Source organism: Phaseolus vulgaris, chromosome 7, assembly GCF_000499845.2.
Source record: "Phaseolus vulgaris cultivar G19833 chromosome 7, P. vulgaris v2.0, whole genome shotgun sequence".
NCBI classification, from domain to species: Eukaryota; Viridiplantae; Streptophyta; class Magnoliopsida; order Fabales; family Fabaceae; genus Phaseolus; species Phaseolus vulgaris.
Window position 1 is genome coordinate 19,098,778 of NC_023753.2, and position 19,842 is coordinate 19,118,619.

The 19,842-nt window shown below is 49.7% G+C and overlaps 1 protein-coding gene across 1 annotated transcript; it reads left to right on the forward strand.

The window, feature by feature from the left end:
* The first annotated feature begins 3,337 nt into the window (after positions 1-3,337).
* On the forward strand, positions 3,338-10,615 carry LOC137829199 (autophagy-related protein 23-like). The gene is made up of 4 exons (XM_068635996.1): positions 3,338-3,485; positions 3,619-4,314; positions 9,379-9,695; positions 10,283-10,615. The coding sequence occupies exons 1-4, from the start codon at positions 3,338-3,340 to the stop codon at positions 10,613-10,615; spliced, it is 1,494 nt and encodes a 497-aa protein (XP_068492097.1).
* Positions 10,616-19,842: the final 9,227 nt, after the last annotated feature.

The following is a 19,842-nucleotide window of genomic DNA, read 5'->3' on the forward strand; positions in this document are numbered from 1 at the left end:
GAACAGCTAGGGGACTCCCAGGACGGATGGCCCCAGAGATTAGGTGCACAAGTTGGTACCCAAGTGGTCATCCCGTCAGAGGTTGCATTCAGTAAGGGAGCCTTATGCACTAGATTGCCCTAAGAGTGGGTGATAGCGGCGCTAAGGCACACCCTCAGTAACCCTAATTGCGGTTAGCAGAAACAGTGGAAACCATAAAGTATATAAAGGGTAGTATTAAACCTAATAAGGTACGCAAGTTTTACACATCTTTTACGCTAATACACTCACAAAGATTACACAAAGATTACACAGAGAGCTTTCTACAGCTAAGTTTCGGTGTTTCCTAGCCCTATACTGACTTGAGCGTCGGAGTGCAAACGGCCTCTAGGGCGTCCTTTGTCCCTATGTCTTTGCATTTTCAGGTGTTTGATCGAAGAAAGGAACGAAAGAAAGCAGGGATAACTGGGCGTGTGATCGTCGTAGACGCGCGAGGATAATCAAGTCAACCGGCAGGAACATTTGGCACCCACCGTGGGGCCCGATTTAAAACATTATCCCATTCGCAAGAACAAGAAAGATCAGCCAAGATGAGAAACACGAGGCAAGGATCCATTGCATCGAATGGAGGCGAAAGCCTCACCCTGCAACAGATCATGGAAAAGATGCAGGCTTTCCAAGAAACGGTGGCTGCATCAAGAGCGGATCAAGAACGCATCCAGATTAATCTGGCTGCGTCGCTAGCAAGAAATGAAGAATTGCAAAGGGCCAACGAGGAATTTCGCAATCAGGCAGGGGAACGTGAGGTGGAAGACCGAGAACCTGCGACACCACCTAGGGATTTTGCCATGCTATTCTCGCAAGCGATCATGGACGTCGTGATACCAGCCACGTTCGTGGGGCCCAAAGCCACCTTCACCGGTGTAGAGGACCCAGAGGCTCATCTCACGTCCTTCCATACGCAAATGATGTTGGTTAGGGGCTCTGATGCGGTGCGTTGCAAGTTGTTCATGAGCACACTGGTGGGAACGACGATGGATTGGTTCATCAGCCTCCCTGATGGCCACGTTACGTCGTTCGCTCAGCTTTCTAAGTTGTTCAGAGAGCAGTACATTGCAAATCGGGCTCCCCCACCCATTTCTTACGACCTTTTTGACGTAAGACAATATCAGTGAGAGTCCCTGAAGGAATTCCTCAACCGTTTTAGGGAACAGGTGGTGAAGTTGAACACCAAAGACGAGACCAAGATGGTACACGCGTTCAGGAAGGGCATCGTACCGGGACCCTTCTGTTCCCGCCGGTTAACCTAACGTCTTCGTGCTTTTCTGTTGGCTTCACTTCCAAGAACCCTTCGCTCCTACGTTCCCTTCCTCCGTTTGAATCACCTGAAAATAGAGAAACAAAGGGCGCCCTCGCGGCCGTCTGCACTCTAATGGTCAAGTCATTCTATGGGAAATGAACACCAAACTCAAACTCTGTGATTACTGTGCATTCTCTCTCACTCTGTTTCTCTCTCAGAAATGCGTAACTTGCACTAATGAAAGCGTAGAGTGTTTTGTAGGAATGTCAAAACGTACCTTCGTTATGTCTGTTGTCAACCTTATATACCTTTGGTGTTATTGCCCTTCTGTTTAGCTGTGACTTAAACATTTTGTAGGCGCGTCTTAGCGACACCAACACCCAAACTTAGGGTCATCTAGTGTGTAAGACTGCCCTGTCGAAGCGCAACTGGAGCAGGGTGACTGCTTGGATGCCAACACATGCACCCAACCTCTGAGTCATCTGCCCTGGGAGTTTCCCGCCTTACTCACGTGCCATGCATGCAGATCTCCCTCTGGGACATGACCCTCGGGTCGTCTCTGTCCCAGTGGTTCTTTAACGGTGGTGTGTCCTGCCGCGTCCTTACACCCCATGCACGGATCCCTCGCGAGTTGGGCCTCTCCCTATTGGTAACTGGGGTGTGGCTTAAAAACCACCTTTCTTTGTCTATCTTCACTGTTGAGGTGCCGAGGCACGAGGCCTCCATGCCCTGCCTCTGTGCTGCCCCCTTCACGGTCACCCCTACTCGTGAGCATAAGGAGACACTTTCCTGTCTTGCTGTGCTTCCAGGGATTCCACCTTCGGGGTCCCATCATGTTGACTTTGGTCAACGCCCAAGGCCAGTCAACGCTTGAGGATCGAATGGTACACAAGCCCCCCAGTCTCGAGCTATCAACTTGTTCGGCAAAGAGACTATGGCCTCGCCCTACCAACCTACGTGGCCTCCTGTGATAGGACGTGCACAGTGCATTGAAGTGACGCCTTCATGTTCATGCTGTAATCATCGCACACGTGGCTTAATCATGTGGTTGGGACTTAACGTCGCTTGCGCTTCTCAAGTTTATGTTAAGCCTTTCAAAAACACGTGCTTCATGCACTGTTCCATCACTTGAAACCTTTCTTACACTCTTCATCTTCTTCCCCGAGCTCTCTGAGTTCTTCCTACAAAAAACCGAAACTTTCGCTCTTCAACCATCAAAGGTATGGTTTTTCTCCATTGATTGCTCTTCATTTCTGATTTCGCGCATTAAAAACTGCCTGGGTCTGTTTATATTTCCATGTTTCGAATCTTCCTCTGCATCTTCTTCGTTCCCCTATTTCTGGGTTTTTCACGAGAATAGGGTTTTATGAGCTTTTTAGTTTCACACCATAGATTTCCCCTTGCTGAACCTTTGTTTCTTCCTTTCCTTGTTTTTCTTAGCTTTCTTTCATCATGGCGTGAACAAAAGTCACTGCCAACCCTCCTCCTCCTAGCATCAACTATAAGCCCCTGTTCCCGTGGGCTTCTAACGACCTCCTCGCTGAAACCTCCTCCCTTACCTCCCTTGCTGACTGGAGGGCACACTTGGATAGTGAACCCGACTTTAAAGGTAGAGCATTCGGGAGGGAATGTGACGCCTACATCTCTGTTCGCCCTTGTGTAGAGGGTGAACCTGTTTGTATAGATAACCACGCCAACGACGGGGAGCCATTCTTCTTCTTCTACCAAACAGTCTTTAAGCACATTAGGCAGTGCCTCCCTTTCAATAGCTTTGAGAAGGAGCTTTTAACTGAGATCAACGTTGCCCCGGCTTAGCTGCATCCCAACAGCTGGCCTTCATCAGGGCCTTTTCCATCCTCTGAAACTTCTTCGGCCACGCCCTCTCAGTAGATGTCTTCCTACACTTCTTCGAAGCCAAAAACCCGGGGAAGAACCTCTGGGTTAGCTTCAGTGGGATAACTGGGAGAGTCATCCTCACTCTATTCCAACAATCCTATAAAGGATTTAAAGGGAAATTTTTCAGGGTGTGCTGTTCTGAGCACGACCGCACTGCCCTTGATGGGTTTCCACTATACTGGGTGGAGAAACTCAAACTCAAGAAGGCCAAGACCTTGGATGCCATGTTCTGGCCAGTCTGGGGTGATCTTCAACACTACAGAACTTATCAAGAACGAATATAACCCCACTGGGCTTGATAGTTACATTGGTATAGGAATCTTCTCTTGATCTTCCTCATACTCCACTCTGTTTATGGCCCTTTTGTATCTGTTAACCTATACTTGTACTGATTTTCTGATTTCCTTGTTTACTTGACTCTTATCTTTTCTTCTTTGGTGCAGGCATGGTTCTAAACGCAGAGAAGCGGGCGAGACTGGCTGAGGTCTTGTATGTTCGTGACAATGCAACAACTGGCAATGCAGGTGCCTCGGCACGTCCTGCCTCACCTGCCTCCCCAGGTACCTGGGCCTTTGCTCCTGCCAACTCTTCTTCCCACGAGGCTGAGTTGAAAACCAAGAAGCAACAGGCCCTGGCAGATGAACTGGCGCGAGTAAAAGAGCAACTGGCCAACCAAGCCCAAAGCTTCTTCATTCGAGAAACTGCACTGACCCAGGAGCTGGGCGTTCTTCGAAAGGCTGAGCTGGAGGCCAATAAGAGGCTTCATGAAGAAGGCCAGAAGTACACCATCTTACTCAACAAAGTGGTGCCACTACATGCTGAGGTGGTGGGACTCAAAGAAGAAGTTGCGGCCAACAAAGCTAAGATGGCAAGCCTCGAGGAGCGCTTTGTTACTCGGGAGGTGCATCTGGGTAAGGTTGAAGCTGAGCTCTCTGAGAAAACTAAGGCCCTTGAGAAAATCAAGGGAGAACTTACTGAGCAAGCTAAAACCCTTGAGAAGACCAAGGAGGAGTTTGCAAAGAAAACTGAGGCGCTCGTGAAAGCCAAAGAGGAGATGACTGCACAAGCTGAGGACTTCGAGAAGGCCAAGGCAGAACTCCTCGATGATGCTACTGATGCCTATGTTGTTGTATCGTCCCGTCTCCGGGCGTTGACCAAAGTCAAAGTCAAAGCCAAAGTCAATGTATGGTGGGACCCCTCAAGGGGGCCCAAGGGAAGAAAGTCAACAAGTTGACCGCTTAAGGCGTCGCCAAGATAAGGCATCGCCAGGTGCAGGCGTCGCCAAGATGAGGCGTCGCCAGGTGTAGGCGTCGCCAGGATGAGGTCGCCAGGATGAGGCGTCGCCAGGATGAGGCATCACCAAGTTAAGGCATCGACGATGTCACCCCCCGATACCCATGGGTAGGAAAGACCGTGGAGGGGGTGACACCGCGAGAGGCCTCAGTATCTCAGGACAGTAATAAAGAGAAGAGAAAGGTGGCTTCAAGGCCATAGTTCTAGTACCAGTAGGGGGTAACCTGACTCGTGAAGTACCCACGCCACCGTTGGGAGACCCCTGGGACAAATATGACCAATGAGAGGGCCACGCCCAGGGGAGAACCACGTGCATGGTACGAGAGAAAGGTAGATACTCTCCCAGGGCGAGTGACTAGAGGTTGGGGCGCATGAGTTGGCACCCAGAAAGTCACCCCTTGCGCAGATGCACTCCAAGAAGGACTTACACGATGGATTATTCCTAAGTTGGGTTACGATGTTGTAAGGCCTTCCACGAAGAGTAGCGATCAAGTTAGAAGAACACGTGGAAGTAAGCATTGAAACATCAAGGTATATCAGTTTCCCTGAAAGTTTGCTAAGGTACGCATTAATTTAGTTTACGTTTCAAACGCTTTAAAGCACTTTAAATGCTTTAAACGTTTTAAACGCGTTGAACGTTTTTATACGCTTTAAATGCGCTTTAAGACGCTTTAAATGCTGCAGACGTTTAAAAGGGGCCTTAGACGTTTGAAACGGGGATCCGAGTTTTGACATAATTCTCGTAGTTTTACACAGAGAAACCCTAGTTGTCTTGTTTGCGCACCCACTGTACGCACAGGCAGTTAGGGCAGAAAGCACTAGCTACTAATTTATTTTGACCACCTTCAGAGCATCCATTCACGGTGTTCCGATACGGAGGTGTGTCCCCTTTGATGTTTCTCGCTTGCTGACTTGATCGTTGGAGTGCAAACGGCCGCGAAGGCGCCCCTTTGTCCACTTCTTTTCAGGTACTCATAGACAGAGTAGAACGAAGGTGCCCTAGCTCGCGAGGACAAGCCACGCACAAAGACGAACCTGCTCAACCGGCGGGAACAACTGCCGGGTTTGAAGATGCCCTGGCTCAGGTTGTTCGCAAAAATCTTGAGATGAACACTTTGCCTTTTGCTACGGCAAACCACGTCGTCGATGGACAAGTTGTGCCAAGGCGTCCTCAGAAGGACACTACTTAGACCTTAGGCTTCAAAATTTTTCTCTTAAGAACATTTATAATTCTGAATGTAAATTGCACCTTAATTTAAATGCTTTACTCATCTCTGCTTGTGCCTTTACCTGCTGTTCCTGCCGGTTGACCAGAACGTGCTTCGTGCGTAGCTGTGACTCGCGTACGAAGGACACCTTCGTCTTGGTTCCAGATCTTCACCTTACACCGCCGTGAGTACCTGAAACAGAGAGAACAAAGGGCGCCCTCACGGTCGTTTGCACTCCGACGATCAAGTCAGCAAGCAGAAAACACCAAGCACCTCCGTATCGGAACACCGTAACTGCAATGTTCTGAAGGCGCGTAACTATATCGTAACTAACTTCTCTCTGGTGCTCAAATCACTCGTGCGTACAGTGTGTAAGCATGCAAATGATTAGAGCTTGTGTAAAAACGTACCTCACTAAGCTTTCAGAAAAGCTTATATACCTTGGGTTTCAGTGCTTACTGCCACGTGGCCTTTCTGACTTAAGCGTAACTCCACGTGGAAGGCCTTACGACGTTGTACCCAACTTAGGGAAATCGCAGCGTGTAAGTCTTCCTTCCTCGAAGTGCATCCAGTGCAAGGGGTGACTACCTGGGTGCCAACTCATGCGCCCCAGCCTCTAGTCACTCGCCTTGGGAGTGTATCAGCCTTCCTCTCATACCATGCACATGGATTACCCCTGGGCGTGGCCCTCTCCCGGGTCGTATCTATCCTAGGGATTCTGCAGAGGTGGCGTGGATACTTCATGAGTCAGGTTACTCCCTACTAGTACTGGGAATATGGCCTTGAAGCCACCTCTCTCTTCTCTTTATTACTGCTCTGAGGTACCGGGGCCCGAGGCCTCCTCGCCCGTACCGTGGTGATGAGAATCAATTAAAGGAGGCTTTTATTCATAAAGGAAGAGGACATTCGCCTTCACATTTGAAGTTCTTCCTTCTAGTCTTCTCAAAATTAAAAGAAGACATAAAATAAAGATGTGGCCCAAGCCCAAAGCCCAAGCCCAAGAAGGCCAAAGCCCAAAAAGCCCAAGACCATCCCATGAGGGGCAAGGCCAAGCATTAAATAAAAGAGCATCTTTTGATTTACTCTTGTAGGAGGTGTGGATATTAAATAAAGGAGTTTGACTATGTAAAATAAAGTCACATTGTCCATGTGACTTAGGAGAGTAGGTGTAAGTGTAGTTTTTAGGAGGTGTCATAGTAGAAAAAGGTCACACCTCCCATCTGACTTGTTTTTTGTGGGAATTTCAAATGAGTTTTATTTGAATTTTCCCACCTATTTTCCAGCACCCTCACACTATAAATAGAGGTGTGGGCTCTTGTAAAATTTAGAATTGAAATTGGTAATAGAGAAACTCTACTCAATTTGAGAGAGAATTGTGAGAACTTTGTCTTCTCCTTCACCTTGTCTTATCTTGAGTGCATTTGGTTCTCTCAAGTGGCGGCACTAGCTCACTTATCTTGGAGCCTTCACCATCCAAGTGGCGTGATCACCAAACCAAGTCCTTCATCTCCATAAGTTCTTCTTTCTTTCATCTCCATGTTCATATGAAGCTAAAACATGTCTTAGTTTCCTTTTCTAGCATTTTCATTCGGTATTTTAGCTTGTTTTTTAATATGCTTCGGTTCATCTTCTCCTTGGCTGTTTCTATTTGATTCTTCTTCATTTCTTATTGTTTTGTTCGGTTCAATTTCAGTATTATAGCTTTCTTTTCGGTCCTTTTGCTTTTATACACAATTTAATCGGTTCAATTGGCAATAAATGGATCTTCCATATGAGTTTGGTGTTTGGTGCAAGTTTTGGTGAGTTCTTGAAACATAGAACATTGATCCAATTCTATTAAAAGTGCCTAAGCTATCTCCAACTCAAGTTGATTCCATAGAATGTCAAAGAATCATCTCTACTTTGCTAGTGGAATCATATCACGTGGCCTCTCACTGTGCCGCCCCCTCCACGGTCTTCCCTACCCGTGGGTATCGGGGGGTGGCACCATCAGGGCCAAAACGCGCTCTTAGGCCAACGAGTCGCCTTTGAGGTGGGAGACGTTTAAATCTGTCGATGCCTACACCTGGCGACGCCCACACCTGTCGACGCCCACACCTGGCGACGTCCAAAGCGGTCAACGCTGACTCTCCTCCTTGGAGCCCCCTTTGGTGGGTCCCACCATATGTTTTGACTTTGACTTTGGTCAATGCCCGAGGACGGGTCGATACACAAGCCCCCCAGTCTTGAGCTGATAACTGTTTTCAGCGAAAAGACTAAGGCCTCGCCCTACCGTCCACGTGGCGTCTGATGACGTGACACTCTCTGCGCTGGTGACGTGACACTTTAAGTCACGCTTTAATCGCACGGCCACCACTTAACGTCTCTTGCGCTCCTCAAGTTTACGTTAAGTCTTTCAAAAATCGCGCGCTTCAGTTACTGTTTCATCACTTTTCCCATTCCTTTATACTATTCACCTTCTTCTTCGAAACTTTCTCAGCATTCTCTCTTCGCACCCCAACCTTCATCAATCTGATCACTCAAAGGTATGGTTTTTCTTCCTCGATGACTCTTTTTCTCAACTTTTGTACTGATATAATTGCCTGGGTCTGTTTATTTTTCTCGTACTCGCGCTTTTCCTTCTCATTTCTTCGTTCCCCCATTTTCTGAACTTCTCGCGTGGGTAGGGTTTTTCTGGGGTTTCTTCCTTTTCCTCATCTTGACCCTCATTTGCTGAACGTTTACTCTTCTTCATTCTTCAGTTTTCTTCATGGCGCGTAGTAAAACGACTACCAACCCTCCACCTCCCAGGGTCAACTACAAAGCCCTATATCCTTGGGCCCCCGATGAGTTGCTCGATGAGTGCTCAAGCCTAACCTCCCTAAAAGATTGGAAGGACCATGTAGGCGACCCAAGTGTTTATCAATTCAGCGCTTTTGCTAGGAGGCATGACCCGGACATATCCGTTCGCCCCTGTACCCCAGTGAACTTGTCTGCGTGGACGATAGGTCAAACGACGGCGTGCCCTTTTTCTTTTTCTATCAAATGGTGTTCAAGCACATAGGAATGTGTTTGCCCTTCTCTGGGTTCGAGAGGGAACTCCTAACAGAGATCAACGTCGCCCCTGCCCAGCTACACCCCAATAGCTGGGCATTTGTCAAGGCGTTCAGGATCCTATGCGGGTACTTCGGCCAACCCCCCTTCGTGGATATCTTCCTCCATTTCTTTGAGGTCGAGAAACAGGGGAAGAGCCTCTGGGTGAGCTTCATTGGCATCGCCGGGAGGATCCTCCTATCTCTGTTCCAACAATCTTACAAGGGATGGAGGGGAAAATTCTTCAGGGTGTATTGCACTGAACACGACCCCACCGCGCTGGATGGCTTCCCCTTATACTGGGTGAAGGACGTGAAGTTGACCAAGCCTTAAGACCTTGGACGAACAGCCCTCAACAGATTGAGAGGTGTGTCTGATCTTGGCCAGCGTGGGGATCTTAGATACCGCGGGGTTGATAGCATGAGAGTTTGACCCTGAAGCCCTCACCCAATACATTAGTATGGGAACTATTCCCCCCTTATCTTCTTTAATTTCTGCTTCTGCTGGCTTTTACCTTCGTTCATACATGTATTGCTGTGTACTTTGGATCTTCTCAGTATGTCTGATTGTACTTTCATGCTTCGACCTAGCCTGTGCCTAACCTCTATTGTTTTTGCTTCCTTGGTGCAGATTCGAAAATGGACATGAACAAGAGGTTGAGGCTTGCCAAAGCTTTGACAGCCCAGGGCAAAGCTACCTCCAAGGGAGCTGAGGCTGGGCCCATTCATCCAACCTCTCCAACATCCCGCCCTCAGACTCTCCCTACCACAACACCTAACCAACCCCCTTCTTCACCACATGCTGCTGCCAACCCTAACTCTCCACCCCCTATTGAAGCCATGCCCCTTACCATGGCTGGAACTGCCACCACACCAGCCCCCTTAGACAAAGGAAAGGGGGTGGTGGTGGTTCCTTCTGAAGATGATGAGGATACTGAAGACGGGCAGGTCTTCAAAAGGAGGAGGACCAACAAGGTTGTCGCCTCCCCTTCCTCCTCCAGTCATGATGCCGAGTCCCTAAGGGAGCACCCTCCAAAAGCTACCTCACCGCCCCATCAACTAGCCTTGGGGGTGGGGTTGAATCTGAGTCCATGCCTACCCCTGCGCCGGGCCCAGAACTTCCCCAACCGGTTTAAGAATTACTGAAGGGCTACTTGCACAGGGCGTCACTAGGGGGTCCATCTGAAGGGGCCATGAAGGAGAGCATGGCCTACTATCTTGGGGCCTTCCTTGCTTGCGCCACCTCTTGGCGTGACCAGGCTAGGGCCAAGGCCAGCGAGCTCTCAACCCTCTAGGCTCTTGAAAAAGAGGTGGCTTCGCTGAAGGAAGAAAAGCAAACTCTGGAGCGTCACTGGCTCCGCCAAGAGGAAACCTACAAGGACTCTTTGAAGGAGGCTCAGAAGGCGAAAGACCCCGTCAGCAAGAGACTGCACGAAGTTGGACAGGCTCATGCCGAACTTCTGGGGCAGGTCGTGCCTCTTCGTGTGCAGATTGCGGATCTTAAAGACGTCGTCGAAACTTCCAAGGCCCAATAGAAGAAACTCGAAGACCAATGTGTTGATCGAGAAGTAAAATTGGGCGAAGTGGAGGCGACTCTCAATGCTAAAGCCGAAGCCTTCGACCGGCTGAAAACAGAAAAGGACGAAGCTCTAGCAGCTAAAGACAAAGAGCTGGCCTCCCAAGCCGAGCGCTCCAAGGAGATGCAGAAGGAGCTAACCAACGATGCTGCGAACGCCTTTGCCGATGGGTTTGCAGAAGCTCTAGCTCAGGCGGCCTGTGCAAACCCAAGGATCGACACTTCCTGTTGCGACCCTCTCAACCACATAGTTGACGGCAAAGTTGTTCCCCTAGAGATCCCTGAGGATTAGCCTCCTTTCCATCCTTGTAATCTTATGAACAATCATCTTGTATCTGCTACTTCATTGAATATAACTACTTCGTATTCTTGTTTGTTTCCCTTTCTACTTGGTCAACACGTATTTACTTTCTCTTTGCATCGACCATTGACTTTACTTTCTTTCTCTTGCTTTGCAACTTCTTATGCTTCTTTAACTCGTGACCAACTTTTAACTTGATCTTTACTTATCCCTCGTGACCCTGAGGCGTCCGCTTCGGAAGGTGTTATCGGCCTCGTCGTCGCTTAAAGATGAGGGAGGGTGCATCTCTTTTACGGCCTCGACATCGCTCGAGCGCGTAGGAGGGCTTAATTCTTCTGGCCTCATCATCGCTCGAAGGCAAAGGAGGACTTATCTGGGCCGAAGCCTTCTTACCTGCACTGGGTGCCCACACTCAAGGAGAGACCTGCTGAAAGCAAGGTCATTTCGTCCTTAGTGTGTCTAGACACTTGGGACAAAGTTGCGCATTGGTGCCCACGCCTGAGGAGAGGCCTGCTCGAAGCAGCACCGTATCCTCCACGGGGTGTCTAAACACCAAGGCAACTGGCCCTTATCTCTGCGCGCTTGGTGCCCATGCTTGAGGAGAGGCCTGCCCGGGGGCAGCACCGTTTCGTCCTCAGGGTGTCTAAAAACACCAAGGCGATCAGTGTTCTTGGTGCCCACGCCTGAGGAGAGGCATGCTAAAGCAGTGCCGTATCGTCCCCGGTGTGTCTAAACACCAAGATGACCAGAGACTTTGGTGATTACGCCCAAGGAGAAGGTTTCCCGAAGGATGGCGCTTCTCCTACATGGTGTGTATCTGCACCAAGTCACCTGGCTCTCCACTGCTCCAAACTTCCTCACTGCTGGATGCCCACACTCGAAGGAGGCGCCCCTCGTCACTTCCTTGCAAGGTGTCTAAACATCCGACACCGGGGTTAGCCGTTCTCACCTGAGGAGGGGGCATTCCGAAGGAATCTGTTAACCCCTGCCCGGGACTAAACACCCGGATTTTAACTATGCTATGCGTACCTTTCAATCTTGACGTCCAGGCCCAAAGAGTGCGCTCCCGCCACTCCCTTTGGGGTGTCTGCACGTCCAAGTCGATACACGCACTTGGTGTCCACGCCCAGAGGAGACATCCGCGTCTCTCCTGCTGAGGTGTCTACACACCATGGTGGCAGGTTCGCTCTTGATGAACCGCGCCTTTGTTTTTTAATCTTTCCTTTACATTGCGAAAAAAGGAAATTGAGACAATGTATACTTGAACTCATTCTTTTACTTGGGTGACCTCATTAAAAAACCCTCGAAAGGGAAAAAGAGTGTCCCCTTTAAAACTGTGTACTACATAATGTTCTTTAACTAAAGTAAAACTTTAAATTGGCTGCGTTCCAGGTTCGTGGAATGGGGCCTCCCTCCAGAGTTTCGAGACTGTAAGACCCGTTCCCTTTAGCCTCGGTCACTCTAAAGGGCCCGGTCCATTTGGGCGACAACTTGTTCTCCAACTCATATGGATGAGCCTTGCGCATGACGAGATCCACCACCTGGAACTGGCGAGGCCTCACTTTGGAGCTGTACTGGCGCTCCACCCTTCTCTTCACTGCCTCAGCCTTTATCCTCGCCTCCTCCCTGGCCTCGTCCAACAAGTCCAAATTCACCCTCCTTTCCTTGTTGGACTCTTCTGCCACAAAGTTCTGGAAACGTGGTGAGCTCTCGTGAATCTCCACTGGGATCATCGCATCCGATCCGTACATGAGGCTGAAAGGCGTCTCCATGGTGGAGGTCTAAAGTGTGGTGTAATAAGACCACACTATCCTTGGTACTTCCTCTGCCCAGACTCCCTTGGCTTTCTCAAGCCTCCTCTTCAATCCTCTCAATAAGATTCTATTTGTGGACTCCACCTGTCCGTTCGTCTGGGGGTGCTCGACTGGTATGAACACCTGTTTGATGCCTAACTCTGCACATAACTTCCTCAGTTGCTGGCTCGCGAACTGAGTACCGTTATCCGAGACCAGACGCCTCGGCACCCCAAACCGACACACAATGTTCTTCCAAACAAAGTGTTGTACCTTATGCGCAGTAATCTGTGCCACTAGTTCTGCTTCTATCCACTTTGTGAAGTACTCGATGGCTACTATCAAGTACTTCATCTGCCTTATCGCCAGTGGGAAAGGCCCCAGAATTTCAATTCCCCATGTGTAGAAAGGCCACGAGCTATAAATTGACCTCAGCTCTTCTTGGGGCACCTTGTGCCAGTCAGTGTGCATTTGGCACTGCTTGCATCGCTGGGCGTGCCCTACACAATCTTGCCTCACAGTTGGCCAATAAAAGCCTGCACGTACCACCTTGGATGCTAACGATCTCCCCCCACGTGGCTTCCACAAATTCCTTCATGGAGTTCAGCCATTATCCTAGTGCATTCATCTCCACTTACGCACGTCAAGATTTGGTGTGTAAACCCATGCCTGAACAACGTCCCGTCCACCAGGGTATACCTTACGACATTTCTTTTCACCTTCTTGCCCTCTTCTGGCTCCGCTGGGAGGATCCCATCTGTGAGGTAGCGTCTGTAGGGAGTCATCCACGTGTCTCCTTCTTCCAGGGCACACACCTACATGAAGTCCCCCTTCTGAGGGCGAGGCCGGATAAACACTTACGCTAGGAACTCTCGCTGTCTCCTGAGTCAAAGACCGATGCCTCTCTGGCCTTCCCTTGGACGCACTGACCTGGAGTGTTGAACCAAGTGGTGTTCAAGCTTTGAAGAATCCAAACCCTTTGAAGGATGTTGAAGGCTTGGCTGTGCTTGTTGTTGCTGAGCTGTCTTAGTTAGGATCTGGGGTAGTTTGAGTTTTGTAATCCACTCTAGATTGAATCCAAAGCATAGGCATTCTCAATCTTTTAAAAGAAAAAGTGTTTTTCAAACTAAGTGAAAAACAACCGAGTGTTTTGTCGAAACAACCGATTGTTTTATACTTAGATGTTTTGAGAAAAGATTGAAAATTGTTGTTCAAATGGTTGAGTTGTTAAAACCAAAACAACCGATTGATTCGAGGAAACAACCGATTGTTTTTTTGGTACCACAACAGAAAAACTGTTTTAGCTTTGATTGAGCTTTAAATGCTTTAACTGTTTACGCTCCAGTCTTTAAATGCTTTGACCAATCATTAAATGCAATGAATAAGTTTGTTAAGATTTGATAACAAATAATATCTTTGAATAAATTCAGAAAAACAGATTTGAGTAACAATCTTTTGAATACAAGTTTTTGAGTTTTTCAAAGAGTTGAGATTGCTTAGAGTTTGTGATTGATCAAAGAGTGCGAGATAGGATTTTTGCTTGTATTGATTTCAGATTTGCTTCTTGATCTTGCAGGGGATTCGAACGTCGAAGGATTCGCCACGCCAAACTCTGTCTTCCGCAAGAACGCTCCAAGCACTCCACAAGAACTCCAAGCAAACCTGCAAAACACACCAAACGGCGCCTCTAGCGGCCGATTGCACTTTGACGCTCAAGTCAGCCTCTCAAAACCACCAAAGAACTAAGAACTAAGAATCTCAACGAGACTCGTGTGCACTCTGTGATTCTTTCTCTGTGTGTGTGCAAACTAGTAACTTGCAAGAATGAATCTTACCTCCCCCTGCATGAGCGCGGAATGCCTTTATATACTTTGTTGCGCGCCTAAGTTATCCGTGTATGAAGTAACTTAGCATGTTTCTTTCACTAGGTGTCTCGTGCAACCTCGGGGTGAATACCAAGTGTGGCTTGGCTAAGCGCACGTACTAGGCATCACCTACCGTGTGAACGACCACCTCTGCTTTGCACCATGCACGTTATGGGTTAAGAGAGCACCAATAACCGACTGGCTTACTAGCTCTCTTAGGCCACTCTCGCGCACGACACTACTAAACACTTAACTTCTCCTTTCTCTGATATTCTGCCACACAAGGCTCATATGCAACGCTCTCGCTGGGAAACGTCCTTCGTTTCCAGCTTAACTGTGTGCAACACAAAAACCCGATGACCATCGCTCACACCGGATGACCGATCGGTGCACCATAGCGCCACACCCTCTTCTTCCAGGCGCTTATCTAGGCGCTGATCGCGCATCCTCTCTGACCGCCATCCCCTGACGATCGATCACCCCCCTGGGTGACTTTCTCAATGACTCATCTGCTTCCCTGGCCCAAGTGTTCCACTAAGAACGGTCCACGTGGCTATCCTTTGCTGACGTCACCGACTACCGATGACCGATCGGATCACAAGTCCCCCAGCCTCGAGCTGTAAACTTGTTTTCAGTGAAGAGGCTAAGTGATCGTCCTCAGTAGCCACGTGGCAAGTGATGCCACGTCACGTGCCACATCACGTGCTGTGTTTTAAGTGGTGTTACGCCTTCCCTCCTCAATCTTGCGACATGTGTACGCATCAACGACTAGCATGAAACGTCATTTGCGCTTTCTCATATTCAAAAACATACGTGCCTTCACTGTTCCATCACCTTCTCCAGCACTCTTCTCTGAAACTCTCGAACTCCCTCTCTGCGATTCGTCTTCCCCAACTTCAAGCTTCCATAAACCACTTGCGATCATCAAAAGGTACCCCTTTTCTTTATCTATGGCATATTTGAATACTTTCTACCGATTGCATCATCCAATAACTGCATTGTGCATGCGTCGTGGGCTTTTTTTTTTCCCTTTCCCTGCACTGTACCAGGGTTTCTTTTGGTTTTTCTGTATTTTCACTTCTTCTTCTTCGTCACTTTCGCTTCTCCACACCTTTCAAACCATAGCATTTTTGTTCTCCTCACCTTCCTCTTGTTATTGCTGAACCATGTTTTCATTGGTCCCTCACTCCTTCTTTTCTTCCTCCATTGTAGTTACTGAGCGATGGCTCGCACAAAAACCACCGCGCGTCTCGCTTCCTCCTTCGGTGCACAGCCTTCCGCAAGTGCACCACCACCGCCCTTGACGAGTGCGCCCCCCTCAACGAGTGTGCACCCCCAAGCGGCGCCTCCTCAGCATAACTATGCGTGGGTGTACCAGTGGGCTCCCCTCCACCTGCTCGCCGAGACGTCTACACAACTCCCCAACGACCATCTCACCAACCTACTGAGCAGCGACACCGACAAATCCACCTACGCCCTTGACAGGGAGGATTACTCACACTTGAACGTGTGCATCCCCCCTCGAGGCATGCCAATATGCGTGGATGATAGGGCCAACAACGAAGTGCCCTTCACCTTCATCTACTCCGCCATCTTCAAGAGATTGCAGCTCCGCCTCCCCTTCACCTTCTTTGAGAAGGATCTATTCACCGAGCTGAACGTGGCTCCCTGCAAACTCCATCCAAACGCTTGGGCCTTCATCCGAGCGTTTGAGATTCTCTGCAATCACTTTGGACACCCTCCTTCAACCGACGTCTTCCCCCATTTCTTTGAAGCCAAGAACCCAGGCGATAGGTCATGGGTGAGCCTGAACGGCGTGACCGGGAGAGTGATCTTGGGCCGATACCAGCAATCCTTCAAGGATTGGAAGGGTAGGTTCTACATGATCACCTCCAACGAGCATAGCCCGACTCTATTTGAGGGCTTCCCACTCTACTGGGTTCCCAAGGTAGAGTTCAAAAAACCCCGAGGCTTGGAGGCTATGGCACCCTACGAGCGCGAACTGTGCAGCTTACTCTCGAGCTTGGGCGCCAAGTTCGGCTCCTCCACCCTCATCAAGCACGAGTTCGACGCGGAGATGCTCAAAAAATACATTGGTTTGCACCCTCTTCCTTCTCTTCGACTTGTCATACTTGCACATGTTAGCCCCTTTTCTGCATGCTACCACCGAGCTGATTAGTTTAATTCACTCTTTTGAACCTTGTTTGCTTTCTTTGGCTCTTTGTGTACTAACCCTTTGCAATCTTTAACTGGTGCAGATATGACTTCTAACAAAGAACGACGACAGAAGCTGATCGTGCTAGCCAAGAGCCGACGAGCTGTCGGGTCGCACACAGGGACTGAGGCAACCTCCGAGCCTATCTCTGCCTCCCCCATCTCGGTCGCGCCAGCTGAAGGCCCCGAGACCAGGGGTGATAAGAAAAGGAAACGGTTGGTGAAGGCTCCCACCACCGTCATATCCATCGAGGAGGAGAGTTCGAGGTCTCCTTTTGTTCAACGTAGAAGAAGGGGAGCCGAGGGCGATGAGGGAGATGCCTCTCCAATCCCCACAACACAGGTTTCGCCTCCACGGCCTCCTTCTCCGGCCCCTCTTCCTTCTCCTGCATCACTTCCTTCCCCGCCCCCAGCCAGCCAACCTCTCTCCCTGCCATCTCAAACTGTTGGGAGCGGGGCCGCTCGCTCAGAGGGAACCTCTCACCCCTCGAGCTCACCACGTCCTCAAGCCTCTGCCGCAACGACTGAGGGTGGTGGTGAGAGTTCCCACCGAGCCTCGGGTTCCAGCACCAAGGGGTTCACCAGGGTCATCCAGCTGACCAGGCAACTACTCCAGAACCGCGAGCTGGTCAAATGGAGCGGGAGCGAGGTGGACCTTCACCTGGCCCGTGAACTAGTGCTCTCTCTGGAGTTCTCCACCCAGCATCGCCGCATCGAGAAACTGGAGGGAAAGATGGGCGAGCTGATCAACGAAAAGGAGTCGCTACAAAGCGACTACGAGGCCCTGCAGAGCACCAATGAGATGCTAAGGGACATGGTGGAGGAAGCCAAGAGAGGGCGCGCCCTGCAAGTCCAAGAAACCATCAAGACGGAGATGTTGATGGGGGACGCCGTCGTCGCTCTTGACGCCGAGCTGGTCGAGACCACAGGTAGGGCCATCCAGCTTGAAGCCGAGAATGCCTTCCTGCGCCTACAAATCGCAAATCTGGCGGAGACTCTCGCAGCGAACGAGAGCCGTGCCAATGATCAAGGGTCCAAGCTTAAGGAAGCCGAGTCCACCATCGCCACCCTTGTCACTGAGAAGGTCGTGCTCGCGACCGACAAAGCTGAGCTCGAGGCTGAGAAGACCAAGCTTTGGGAAGAGGCTGCTGATACCTTTGCTGAGGGATTTGACTTGGCCCTCGAGCAAGTTAAGTGCGTCTTCCCAGAGGCTGACTGCTCTCAGTTCGCCATCGAATTCGAGGTGATGGATGGCCGGATCGTTCGCCCTTGATCATTGTTGTTTTGTCTTTACCTTCTTGTACATAAACTCTGAATGTAAAAACTCTTATTGCATATATAAAATGCCACTTTCCTCTTACTGCTTTTTCTGCTGTGTATCTCTTAGTTTTCATCTCTTGCCATGCACGATTAACTGTTAACCTGCTCGAACTTGGTACGAACCTTCGTTGTACCTTGAATTCTCTACTTCTGACTTTTATCACGACTAACAACACTTGATAACTGTTATGGCGTGGCCTTGCTTGCTCAGGCCTATCGCGTAAGAACTTGTCTAAAACTTCTTAAACAACGCTTTAACCATCGATAACCGATCAGAATGCTACAGCCACCCACTCATCAGTCATCGCGCCTCTGCTTCTACCTTATATCTCCCCAGATTGCTTGTCGCTCCAGCGCTAAGTGCGTAGAGGACTCTTACGCCGATCGGTCAAGGATGATGCCTCGTTTTGGGGATGAAGAGTGTTTCTCGATGACCCCTCTTGCTTGCCCCAAGGTCACCAACCTTTAACACATCGGGTCGTACTTCCACCTTCTCACTCCTGGGGTGAAAAGGATTTTGACTAAGAGTTCTACTGCGCCAATATTGATGCTATGCCACTTGGGTAAAGGCGTTTCTCGAAATCCTTCCTTTCCCTTCTTGGGCTTACTAGCACCCCTGGCTTTTTGAACCTTAGCTGCCTGCACTCACACCTGGGGTGAGGAGGACTTTCAACCGGTTGCCATGCTCGCGCCTGGGGCGAGGAGGATTTTAACTTTAAAACTTTGCGACTCTTATACTGATAACTTCTTTTTTATTGGGTGGCCTCATTAAAACCCTCTTCTGGGAAAAAGAGTGCCCCTGAACTGTTCAAACTGTTTATACTAGCGCGAAAGCGCGACTACTTTACATTTTCAACTAAAATAGAACTTCAAGTGCATGGAGGACGTCCACTCTGTTATCTGCTACATACTTTCGTGGCGCCTTGAGGGTTTCTTGGATGACCGTCCTCTGCCTTCCCCCCTTGGCTGAGCTGGCCAGCTTGGCGAGCAAGTCAGCACAGGCATTTTGCTCTCTCGGGACGTGCACAAACTCGAACGCCGCGAAAGCCCCCTTTAGCACTTGAACGTACCTTAAATACGCAGCCATCTGCAGGTCTTTCGCTTGATATTCCCCTGTCACATGCCCTGTAACCAACAACGAGTCACTCTTCGCCAAGAGGCTTCGCGCTCCCATCTCCTTGGCCAAAAGCATTCCTGCGATCAAGGCCTCGTACTCTGCTTGGTTGTTGCTTGCCTTGAAGGCGAACCGTAGGGCTTGGTCAATCAACAACCCATTGGCCCCTCCAAGACTATTCTGGCACCACTTCCCTGCTGATTGGAGGATCCGTCTACTGGTAACAACAATTGGGAATCAAGCTCCACTTCCTGTTGGGCGCCTCCTGGTGAGAGCTCTACAACAAAATCTGCATAAATCTGCCCCTTGATGGATCCCCTGGGCTCGTACACTATATCAAACTTTGACAGCTCCACCGCCCAACGAACCATCTTTCCAGCGACATCTGGCTTCTGCAACACCTTCTGGATGGGGAGATCCGTCATCACTACCACCGTAAAACTATGGAAATAGTGGCGAAGCCTCCTGGCAGAGAATACCACTGCCAGGGCTGCTTTTTCCAAAAGACTGATACCTTGTCTCCGGGCCCTGCAAGGCCTTGCTCACGAAGTATATAGGCTTCTGCACCTGATCCTTCTCTTGAACCAGCACAGAGTTGATGGTCCACTCCGTTACTTCAAAGTACAAACGAAGGGGTACGCCTGCCCGTGGCTTACACAACACAGGAGGCGTCGCCATATACTCCTTCAGCACGAGAAAGGCTGCCTCACATTCTGCTATCCACACAAAGCGGTTGTTCCTCTTCAGGCATTGGAAATATGGGTGGCCCTTATCTCCACCAGTTGATACGAACCTTGACAAGGCTGCTATGCGCCCTGTCAACTGCTGCACTTCCATTACTAAGGCTGGGCTCCGCATGGCGATGATTGTCGCACACTTATCGGGGTTCGCCTCTATTCCCCGCTCAGTGAG

Excerpts from the sequence above, each read along its gene's own strand:
- LOC137829199 (XM_068635996.1), top strand. The coding sequence starts at position 3,338 with ATGGGTTTCCACTATACTGGGTGGAGAAACTCAAACTCAAGAAGGCCA. Across the intron at positions 4,315-9,378 it reads CTATGTTGTTGTATCGTCCC|ATTCGAAAATGGACATGAAC; the intron begins GTCTCCGGGCGT and ends TCCTTGGTGCAG. Across the intron at positions 9,696-10,282 it reads AGGATACTGAAGACGGGCAG|AAGAAACTCGAAGACCAATG; the intron begins GTCTTCAAAAGG and ends AAGGCCCAATAG.